Source organism: Pelodiscus sinensis, chromosome 23 (genome assembly GCF_052426305.1).
Source record: "Pelodiscus sinensis isolate ZL-2025 chromosome 23, ASM5242630v1, whole genome shotgun sequence".
Taxonomy (NCBI): Eukaryota; Metazoa; Chordata; order Testudines; family Trionychidae; genus Pelodiscus; species Pelodiscus sinensis.
Window position 1 is genome coordinate 22050624 of NC_143074.1, and position 11995 is coordinate 22062618.

At 41.1% G+C, this 11995-nt stretch overlaps 2 protein-coding genes across 3 annotated transcripts in view; both read left to right on the forward strand.

The window, feature by feature from the left end:
* C5 (complement C5) overlaps positions 1-4411 on the forward strand; it is a 64888-nt gene extending 60477 nt beyond the window's left edge. For both annotated transcript variants that reach the window (XM_025183489.3, XM_006120776.5), the window contains exons 39-41: positions 2541-2624; positions 3354-3492; positions 3806-4411. In XM_025183489.3, coding sequence (XP_025039274.3) covers positions 2541-2624; positions 3354-3492; positions 3806-3935 — 353 coding nt within the window. In that variant the 3' untranslated portion in view covers positions 3936-4411. The remainder of the gene's footprint in view (positions 1-2540; positions 2625-3353; positions 3493-3805) is intronic.
* A 3048-nt stretch (positions 4412-7459) lies between these two features.
* Positions 7460-11995, forward strand: part of TRAF1 (TNF receptor associated factor 1) — a 78956-nt gene continuing 74420 nt past the window's right edge. The window contains exon 1 of the mRNA XM_075905476.2: positions 7460-7545. The gene's annotated coding sequence lies outside the window, so the exon portion shown is untranslated. The remainder of the gene's footprint in view (positions 7546-11995) is intronic.

An 11995-nucleotide genomic window follows, 5' to 3' on the forward strand; every position in this document is an offset into this window, starting at 1 on the left:
AAAATAAGTTATTTCTAAATTTCCTAGTGCAGACTAAGGATATTAAGGACTAGTTGACTAGCTGATTATCAAATGCTTATCAGATAGTCAGCCAACTAGTCGATTCCTGATCCTGGGCTCCGCGCAGCATTTTCCCGGAACCTGGGATCAGCTGGGGACTGGAAATGCTGCATGGAGTCCCCAGCTGACCCCGGGCTCTGCGCAGCACAGCATGGAGCCCAGGGTCAGCAGGGGTCCATGAGGGCACTGTGGCTTTGAAATGCACAAGAGCCCCCTTTGGGGACTCTTGTACATTTCAAAGCAGGCACACCCAAGTGCAGCTTGGAGTCAGCGGGACTTCCTCCTGGCCCCCGGCAGAGTTCTGCATTCCTCCTTTGAAATGTACAAGAGCCCGAGCAGGAGGAATGTGGAAGTGCCTATCAACTAATTGAGTAGTTGATGGAAATTCCCTCAACTACTTGAGTAGTCAGTTAACCGCAATTTAACATCCTTAGTGTAAACATGCCCTAAGAGTCGAGGTTGATGAATACCTGTCAGGATTGGTTCTGGTACTTTATCGTAGACTGTGCGTGTAGATCTACTGGCCTGAAAGACAGACCTGAAAATGTACCTTTCACTGAGAAGTCTTTAAAATAAAACACATTTTTTTAGAATTAAAACTCATCTGTGGTTATTTTCAGCTGAATTTTGCAAAATAAATTACCCCATTTCAGATATGTCTGCAGTGCTGAGGATTTAGATAAGCTTGTTTCATTCCTGTGAAAGAGCAGCATTACACTGGAATTAACACTGTACAGCATATACATTTCTAATTTTGCATGCCAAAATAGGCAGAAAAGGGTGTGAGAAACCTTTCCCCTAGAAAAAAAGTCAATCAAAAATAGAAGCACAGGTTTACACCAGTCCCAAAGGACAGTGTACTCACCCACACACATACATTATATGTCTCTGGGTTTTATATGAGTCTCTGAATAGTGATAATTTGCTGTGCTGTATAATGTGTTCTGATATTTAGACACACAGGCAAAATTGTGAACAAAGCTTCAGTTGAGTTTTCTGTAATTTGTTGGTTAAAAGCAGATAATGTAATCCCTAACGTTCTTCTCACATAGGCTTTGATTTTGTGTTGTTTGCTTTTTATTTTACACCCCAAATACAAAAAGGGAGACTATGTCCCATAGAGCTATTTAAACATATTTTTGTTTTTTAAAGACTTGTCAGTGTTGGGATCAGAACGATGTATACGATTTTGACTTAACCATGTTTTAGGATAACAGCATTTTAGCCTGGCTTCTGTCCTTTGTGAAATTGGTATTTTGGCCAAATCATCCTGTCACTTATCGTCTTCCAAGTCTATACCATGGTTCTGTAAGGCAGTTCTCGGATTTAAAAAACCCTGTCCTCCTTAGTTATGGAAATCTGTGCTAGATTCATGTTAAAAATATACTTGTAGCCAGCACAGTTTGTGCAAGAGTTAGTGAAATGCTGAATCATTTTCTGTCGCTGCCAAAAACAATCATTTTTTTCCAACACTAATCCTTTGTAATTAGAATATGTGGAAATTAATAAACACTGTTGTAATGCTTACTTGTAAATGATTTGGTTAAAAATTCAGACATAGTTTGAGTAGCAGAGTTCTGAATGAATTTAGATTCCATGGAGACTTACAATCAAGTTCAGTTTTAGAGAATGACTCTGGATGAATAACAATATGACAAGTGAGTAGTTTAAAAAATTGCAACATACATAATCTTGATTGTGATTAAAAAAGTAGGTGTGGGTGGTTGATGCGCTTGACATTCTTTAGTGCAAGATTCAGTGTTCTTGTAAAATAGATACAGTACATTGTAATGCACAAATAAATAAAACCTTCCTAATTAATTATCGTGCATTTTATGTGTGTTTGTGATGATTTCTTGAAAATATCTAAGAAAAATTGGAAATACTTTTCAGGTTTATTAAGTCTAGTTGCCTTTCTCTGGCAGTAGCTACTGCTAGGTGCTGCAGAGAGCAGCGGGAAAGCACTTGCACTTCATTGCAATGTATGTCAGGTGCCTGTCCATCCATGAGCAATCAGCTGATATGCTAAATCATGAGATTTGATTCGCTTTCTAAGTGTTTCAGTTTGACAAACAATACATTTTACAAATGTTCATAATATTATCCACGTGAACATCTGTAGATGATCTACATCAGTGTTTCTTAAACTGTGTTCCGCGGTATATGAGTGTGCTGCGAAGCAGTCGGAGGTGTACCGCAGAGAACAACAGAATTCAAATGGCTACCCTTAAAGGGTCAGGCGATTTTTTTTTTTTTTGCTCAATAACTTTTCCCCAACCCTTTTTTTTCCTCAATAATTTTCCCCCGATTCTTTTTCCCCCTGACCTTTTTTTTGTGAACAAAAAATCTTTGGTGTTCCCCATAAAAAAATTATTGTTTGGTGGTGTTCCTCGGTCTAAGAAACACTGATCTACATGGATGTAGTGGAGAGCAAAGGGAAGAACTCTGCCTGAAACAGAAGTAACTGTTTTTCTTTATAGTCTATAAGGTGAACATCTTGTCCTCCCATGAAGAAGGTAGTTTTATTAAGTATGCTGCAACTCTTCTGGATCTCTATAAAAGAGGTAAAAATACTAATTGTAATGTATTTAATTATTTCATTTACAATGAAGGCTCCCTTCTATGACCACTGAAGCAGGAATAAAAATCAGTGCTAAGAGGTCTCTGCATAAATGTAGAAATTAATTGTACTCTATGAATTTGGGCTAATATTTGAAAGCTAGTGTCTTTCACCAGTTTCACTGTATTTAAACTTTTATTAACACTGTTGTTATTGTTGCTGTTTATGGTGTCTCCAGAGGCCCATGCAGAGGATCTCACAATCTATACAGGCAAACAAGGAGAACATGGTTCAAGGAAAGGAAACAATAATACTTGCTTTTATAAAGTAGAATTTGGGTGCAGCTAAGTGGGCAGCAGTTTAGCTGAGCAACTCAGTAGGAGTTGTGTGTCTTCTCATGATTTACCATTTGTACTTGCATTTATCATGGTAAACAGATTTGGTTTGTATACGTTTTGGAAGTCAAATTGCCATGTATTTATTTTTTCTAGATTGATTCCAAAGGGCTGGAAATCAATGTTTTGATTCATCTGAATTTCTCGGTTACATAATTAGTGGATAATGGATAACTTGGCTTTTTGCCCTCTTTTTTTGATTTTACTATCATATCAGTATGTTACGCCTAATTAATGGGCGTGGCCCTGGAAAATTGAGGCCAGGTTTTTTTTTTTAATTATTATTATTCTTTCTGTGAAATTGTCCTCTGTAATGACTCTATTCCCTTCAACTTCAGGAGAGGCTTTTGCCAAAAAAAACACTGAAATCACCTTTGTTAAAAAGAAGAGTTGTACTGATGTTAAACTGAATCCAGGAAATCAGTATTTGATCATGGGAAAGGAGGCCTTTCAGATAGCAGCTGGTTTCAGTTTCAAGTAAGTAAATTATTATCCAGATGTGCTGAGCTCTTTCCAAAGCATGACATACTTCATTCTAGTCATAAGTGGCAAAGTGCTTGTACACCTCTGATTGCACCATTTATTTTAACAGAATCAATTTTTAAGGACTTGTTTAATCCATTTTTGTAACCCAGTGTGTTTATGCTAATACACTTCTTCAGCTGTTCACATTTAAAACAAAGGAAAATAAGCTCAAAGAAATCCATTTAATATCAGAATGTTCTCTTATGTTTAGTACTTAAGGAGTGAAAAAAAAAGAGATAATGAGTTTTCTCTTTTGTCTGTGTAGATACCAGTATCCATTAGATTCTATGACTTGGATTGAGTGGTGGCCTTCAAATACAGCTTGTGCATCTTGTAAAGCGTTTGTAGATACAATGGAAGAATTTTCTGAAGATCTCTTTATCAGTGGTTGTTAACTTCCTTGGGAGAACTCTGTTGAGTAAAAAATTGCATATTAAGTCACCCTAAAATAGTTATTCCTAGCTGTTTAGTAATTCTTTCCAAACTTTTACATTCATAATTAAGTTTATTTGGAAAGCTTCCTTTGCTTATATTTAACAGCACCTGTTTTTAGGAGATAATTATTTTGTAATTGTAACATTTTGCATTGACACTAAGGTGAGTTGGGGATTATAGCAGAAATACTGTAAAGATATTTGAAATCCAATGAAATTAAACAAAATTCAATTTTTAAAAAAGGAAGAGAGAAATACTGCCTTGTGCCAAAACAGTTGGAACCATTGAAATGCAATACCTTATTAAAACAAATCCCTTCTTTAATTTTATTTTCCTTGTATTTTTATCAAATGCTGTTTTTACAACTGTATTTTTCTTCCTTTATATTCTGTCATACCAATTGATATTAAAATATACAGTGATACATCTCACACAATCTCATTTATGGGGTAACATTATTTAAAATGGATTTACATTTTGAATGAAGTGTTTTTCTATCAAACCTCTTTGTCTGCTGAGGTTTTACAGTACATCTAGCACTTTACTGCCTGAGTAAAGGGTAAGTTCTTCACCACTACACCAATCTCACTATACTAGATGAAGTGTAAAGGAGGGCAAGAAGCCAGAGATCCTGCTAGGGAAGATTCCCCTGGTGCAGGAACAGTGGAAGATCTATAATAAGGTTGCTCAAAGTATGCTGGGGATCACACTAGCCTCTGAGCAGCCCAGAATCAGGATGCAACTACCTTAATTGCCTCCCCTCCCTGTCCTGTAAGTTCTGTGCTATACGTCTTAGTTGGAACAGAGAATTTAACTCCCAGTATATAGGACCTAGCTCAGCAAACAGGTGGCATGTTCTCTGCTGAATGGTTAGTAACAGATTTTGTAATCCAGTACCAGAAAGTTGTGAACAAGTAATGCTTAAGGCACAATTTGTAAATAACAAAAAATGTATTTATATATCAGAAAGCTGGCCTTTTAATTTGTTGTGTTTTAATTGTATGTACCAATGTTTGATACTGGGCTTCATTTTTTCAAATAAATAATTCTCATAAAGATTTGTTAATTTCATAAGTTATATCATGTCTCTTAGTTTGAAGGCTCATAAAATGTTTTTACATAATATCTGCATATGTATATATAGGACTTATTTCACTAGGCACTGAACTGCAGCTATCTCTTGGGTAGCAATGCTCTACGAAACATATTATAACAGGAAACAAGACAATAATTAGCTGAAATATATAGTGTTAGAGAAGTAAGCATTAGATTTGAAATATATACAGGCAGTCCCCGGGTTACGTACAAGATAGGGAGTGTAGGTTTGTTCTTAAGTTGAATCTGTATGTAAGTCGGAACTGGCGTCAGCCGCTGCTGAAACTGATCAGTTTCAACAGCAGCTGAATCTGGACGCCAGTTCTGACTTACATACGGATTCAACTTAAGAAACCCAGGCGTCCCCAAGTCAGCTGCTGCTGAAACTGATCAGCGGCTGATTCCAGGAAGCCCGGGGCAGAGCAACTCTGCCTCGGGCTTCCTGTAGTCAGCCCCTGGTCAGTTTCAGCAGCGGCTGACTTGGGGACGCCTGGGGCAGAGCAGCTGGGGTGCTGCTGGGTTGCTCCAGTAGCGCGGCTCCTTGGCGCTACTGGAGCAATCCAGAAGCACCCCAGCTGCTCTGCCCCAGGCGTCCTGATTCAGCCGCTGCTGAAACTGACCAGCAGCGGCTGAATCAGGATGCCTGGGGCAGAGCAGCTGGGGTGCTGCCGGGTTGGTACAGTAGCTGCACCCCACCCCCCCCCCCCCAGCAGACCAGGGAGACGCGGGTGGCGGGACCGCTCGCGTCCTCCACGGCTTTGCTCCATCTCCCTGGTCTGCTGACCAGGGAGATGGGGAGCAAAGCCTTGGAGCACGCCCGCAGCGGGACAGCCCAGGCGCGCCCAGGCTGTCCCGCTGCAGGCGTGCTCCGCGGCTTTGCTCCGCGTCTCCCTGGTCTGCTGGGCGGGGGGAGGGGCTCCCCCACCCCAGCAGACCAGGGAGACGTGGAGCAGCTTTTCTCGCCCTGGAGGACGGGGGCGGCGGGACTGCAGCGCATCTGGGCTTCCCGCCTCTCCAGTCCTCCGGGATGAGAAAAGGCCCGTTCGTAACTGCGGATCCGACATAAGTCGGATCCGCGTAACTCGGGGACTGCCTGTAGTGCAGAATCTCTGTCCTGGATACAAATAAAGGAAGGAATAACTTAACGCTTTATTCTTTTGAAGCCTATAAACTGAATTCCATGCCATTTACTGTTTGAAAATTTTTCAGACAAACGCTCTGTGTGAACATTCAATTTTCTGCTTTCACCTTTTGTAGAAGACATAATTAACACGATGACCTTGGTCAAAATTGTCCGCACAGCACTTTTCTGCTTTGCATGTTTACACCAGTAGCTCATCCAACTGCAACAGTGCAGCCTCTTAGGTGACACTGCATTTCAGTATGTGTATGTGCACTGAATATATTGTAGTTTAGAATGCATTTTGGGATCTTTTGGAATGACAGGAGCGCTGTAAAATATCATTATTAGCAAACAGATTTCACAAGAAATATCTTTGTACCTAATTTACGTGTCACGTTTTGCTAGATGCTTTTTGAATCTGCACAACCAATTATTGTTTTTTACATGGAAACTGTTGGTAGTGTACAGGTAACTGAAGAATTCACAGACCTATTGAAGAAACATAATGCATATTTAAAAACAGCAATCAATAGGATTTGGCTATGACAGAAGCACCTGCAGTGTATGTGATGTTGTGTGATATTTTTCTAATATGTTTTTGTTCATGCTGTGGGTGTATAACAAGATGAGCTATTTTTGATTAAAACAGCCTCACGCATTATTAACTGACATTTTATGTTTCCACTGTAATACTAAAGATATAAAATGATTTCACACGGCTAAATCAATTATATTTTCAGATTTTTTTTCAAGCCTGTTTTGAGCATAAAAAGAAAGTAGGCATAGCCGTCCTCAACCTGGTTTCCTTGCTTATTTTAAACAGATGTGTATTGATCATGCATATCTTCACATATTCAGTTATCCTTATATATGCACAAACTCAAATCAGGCCCTGAAATATGGAGTAAGTAAATCAATGTTCTCATTTTTATAGGTAGTTGCATTTAAATAACAGCAAACCAATGTAGGTGATGGGGAAATAGTACATTCACAAAAATGAAGTTGCCTGTGATGTTTCCAAGTAGCCGTCTCAATAAAATGTGCTTTTTGATTCTGAGCATTAAAATACTGTATTGGTTATTAACAGTAAACCCTTATAAAATTTTAGAGTGGATATGAAATCTAAGAAGAATGTTTGGTACAAGAAAGGTCACTTTGTGGTTTGGTATTGTGACTAGTACAAGGATTAAAAGAAAGCAGTGCAAAACAAGGGCAAAAAAGTAGGCATGCTGCTTGTAAATGGAAAAAAAAACCAACATGTGATGTAGGGGAATCCCACTTAGAGAGAAATTGAACTTAGTGTTTCCTCTTGCTGGTGATATGCTAAGAATTTTAAGTTCTTAACTCACTTGGTAAGTTGTCTCTAAATGTTACTATTTATTATATAGAGATCTTTCATCCAGCTTTTACATTATTGTTTGCTTGTTGCATATCATTTTCTTTTGATAAATAGTGCAGATTTTTTTCGGTGGGGGAGAGTTAGGGGAACAATCTGTATTTTAAAAATTAGGAAAAATGTTTGCTACAGCTTGGGTTTAAATAGAGCAGATTTTGTCCTTGGTATTATTAATCCTTACTAGAAATTATTTCAGCAATTGTGTTTATATGTTTCATAGAACAATAAGGGGATTAATTAAATAACCAAAACAAAACTAAGAACTATTTCTGAATTAAATTTTGATGATGTACTTAAACAGAGAAAAGAATGAATCAGTATACTTCTGAGAGTGTATCTTTGATTGTAGAAATGTTGTAGAGTCACTAAGGAACTTCTTAATATCAAATCTTGTATATATGACTCACTAGTTGGAATAATACTACCAATTGCTTTTTTCTCAGGTATTTTTTTAAAGAACCATTTTTCTCCCTTTTTTTTTTTTAAGATTGATTTCTCCTCTGTTCTGCTGGTGAAACATGATGTGATTTTTCTTTTGTTTCTTTACCCATGTCCTGTGGCAGTATTCCCCAGGGATGCGCACAACTTTTGAATCCCACCTTCTTGGTTTGTTATTAACAGAAACAGTAGAGGTAGCACAAAGACCTTATTTTGTGTAGGTCCTCTAAAAATAGCAATTTATAATTTAAGAAAAAAATCTTAATTTTTAAACACTACAAGTGGCTTTTTAATGTGTCTCCTGTGGCTCTTTGCAGCACATGATATTAAAACACGGTGTGATTGGTTATTAACTAAATCAGGATGCTTGTATTATGTTAGTGACCAATAGTAGTTAATAAAATAGTACTTGGTGAGAATAGTAGCAAATGAAACAATGAACTCATGGGCGGTAGGTGAACGTAGGGCTACGGGAGGCAAGTCCCCAACCCCGCCCCTTCTGCCAAAGCCTTGCCCCTGACGGGAACCAAGCTGCCTCCTAGTCCCCTCCCCCCACCTGCACCACAGGGTGGTGGGGCAGTGTCCCACGCCCCCAGCCTGGGGTGGGCGGGCGGACTGGCACATGGTCCCAGCCTCCCAGAGCACAGGGAGGGTGGAAGCTTGTGGGCAGCAACACTCTGCCCCTAGTACACCTACAGTTGACATTCTGGGAGCAGAGTGTGAGTGGGGACAGGCAGTTCCTTCCCCTGCCTCTTACATCCGCCACCCATGAATGAATTCTCACTACTCTGGCTCTTTGGGTAATGTCGATCACTAATTTGGCTCCTGAACCATGGTGGTCTGAGTATCACTGGCCTAGTGGATACAGCATTGGACTGGGACTTCAGAGACCCAGATTCTATTCTTGGCTTTGCCACTGACTTGCTGGGTCACATTGAACATCTCATTTTACCTCTCTGAACCACCCTTTCTCCATTTGTAAAATGGGGGTCATGATACTGATCTCCTTTGTAAACCTCCATGAGCTACTGATGGAAAGCTCTGTATTGGACTTTGGTATTATCCCTCTAGGCAGGATAGCCCATGGTGGAGGGATCAGATCTAAATTAATTGACAGTGAATTTTTTAACATTATCCAAAGGAACCATCATTGTATGTTAAAATTAATGAGCAAGAGAATGACTAGCCTTCTATAGGATGCAAGAACCTTTTTGATAGCAGTCACTGTAGTATCAAGTGTAAGTGCTGCTGCCAATTGATCATAAAAGCTACACTCTGTCCACAGATGGCATAGCTACCATTCTCCTCACTGAGTATTGGTGCTTTGGAAACTAGGTTTCCCTGTGCTGCAGCAGGTCCCATTGCCCACACAACCCAGGAAATGCACAATTAAAGCTGAAAAAGTCCAGGATGGCCTTATTTATTCCTTTTTATGAGCAGGTGTTGCAGAGTTCTTGAGCACTGGGTAATGTTCTTAGTTCTAAATTTTGCTTGAGCTGGGCATGATTAATTTTAAAGCGTGGTCTTTTGGTAGTTTTCCTCTTTCAACTTAGAGTTTCCTGGCTTTTGTGAGTTTAGCAGACACTTAATGATATTTCAACAAATTAGGTTGTCCTGTGGTTTAATTTTATACCACGTCAGCTTGCTTCAAAAGCCTTTTACTGCTACAATACATCCTGCCAATAACAGCAATGTGAATTCGTCAAAATTGCTGGTCTTGCAATAAAAAAAATAAACCAAAACTCACAAAGGTCTTGATTAGTAGTGAAACAGTGCCCAGAGCTTTGGATAATACTTTATTGACTTGACGGGAGTGATACTGATTTATGCCAGCTGAGGATTTGGCACTAATATTTATAGCTGGATGGGGAAATAAGGATCATGTTCTCAAAACCACATGAAGCTTTTATATTTAGAAAACAAGAATGGATAGTGTCAAATCCTTATAGAAGGGAATGTGTGAACCCAGAAAGGTAGTTGGCAAGGAAAATGACACCTAAAATGATACCAACTGTCCAAGATAGATACAGGAAAGGAAAAACAGTCAGACAAAATTCAGAGCTGTGGCAGTGCAGCCTTCTGCGAAAACCCAAGGAGCAACGTTGCAAGTCTGTAGTTTTGCTTTCTGCCATTCTTCCCTAGAAGATACTGCCCTCTAAGTCTACAACTAGGATACTATCAGATTCACAGTCCATTTTGGTCCATTTCAAGTCATGGAATTTTAAAATTGGTAAATATGCTTTCAGTTTGTGACATTTTCTATTTAAATGCATTTGTAATTGGAGGGATCCTGACCCAACAAGGAGTTAATCACAAGTTTATTTTGGGGGAGAGAGGGGTTGCAGTACTGCTACCCTTATTTCTGCTGGTGGCAATACTGTCATCAGAGCTGGGCAGCCACAGAGCGACAGCTGCTGGCCAGGAGTTCTGCTCTGAAGACACATCCGTTGCCAGCAGCAGCACGGAAGTAAGAGTATTGCCGCTTGTACTTTTGCACTGCTGCTGGGGTGCTGCTTTCAGAGCTGGGCATCCAGCCAACAGCCAACACTCTCCAGCTGCCCAGCTCTGAAATCAGAGCAGAATTAAGGTGGCAATATCATGGTCCTCCCCAAAGTAACTTTGGGTCAGGACCCCTGATTTGAGAAACAATGGGCTCTCTCGTGAAATCTGTATAGGAGAGGGTAAAAGCACAACAAAATATGAGCTTTCACAAGAGACCAAATTTCATGATCCATGATAGTTTTTCATGGCTGTGCATTTGGTAAGGTCCTACCTATATCTGAAGGAGTTCTAGTGAAGAAGAATCCTGAGCCAAACTTAAGGGTATGTCTACACTGCAATTAAATATCTACTGCTCGCTTGTGTCAGCTGATGGGCTCAGACTGTGGGATTGTGGCTAACATTCGGGCTTAAGCTGGAGCCCAAGCTCTGAGACCCTGTGAGGAGGGAGGGCCCCACCAGAGCAAGAACTGGATCCATCCCACTTACCTTTTCTTCCTGACTATCCCCTTTCTACCATGCATGGTCCTATATCACTTTGGACCGCTGGGTGCTCCCCGTGGTAGAGAGGGGATACTCCATTCAATTCTGTGCCCTCTTGCCTTTCCACTCCTCTGTCCCTCTTCAGGGACCCTTCGCATGAGCAACACCTTATCCAGGAGGTGCCCTCATGCTTATTGCTAGGGGCAGGACCACAGATGTACCTGGGCCACAGAGTCCAGGTAAAGGGAAGTCTGGCCATGGGGCAGAAGTGCAGTGGGGTAAGGGGGTGGCTGGCAACTCATCCGGGAGCCCCGTGTGAGGGCAGGGGCAGGCGGCGCAGCAGGGAAATCTGGCCACAGTGGCAGCAGCAGCCATGCAACTCCGGCCCTGGCACCAGACAAGCAGCTCCAGCCTCAGCAGTAGCGGAGCCATGGGGAGCGCAAGAGCTCTGTCCCAGGGAGCAACCAGGCAGCAGAGTGGGCTAGAGCCCAAGCCAGGAAGGAGGAGGAGCGCGGGCAGTGGTTTAGCACAGGCCAGAAGGGGAGAGACCTCCCCGGGTCCAACTAATCCCCTCCGGGACGGGTCAGGTCCTGAGAGTGCCGGAGCAGGGAGGTCCAACCTGTACTTCATAGTAGCAAAAGCCAAAGGAGAGCGCAGGTTCATACAGAAACTCAGGTTCTGCATAATCTCCCTGGCCTCCATCATCTCTTCACTGAATCCAGGAGACTGGTATGCTGCCCTCAACTTGAAAGATGCATATTTTCACATGACAATAACCCGGTCCCACAGAAAATACCTCTGGTTTGGGGTGAGCAACACCCACTATCTGTTCACCAAAGCTATGTCTAGACTGCAGGCTTCTTTCGAAAGAGGCTCTTTCGAAAGCATCTTTCGAAAGAGCCTCTTTCGAAAGATCGCGTCTAGACTGCAGGCGGATCTTTCGAAAGAGAAATCCGTTTTTTCGAAAGAGAGCACCCAGCGAGTCT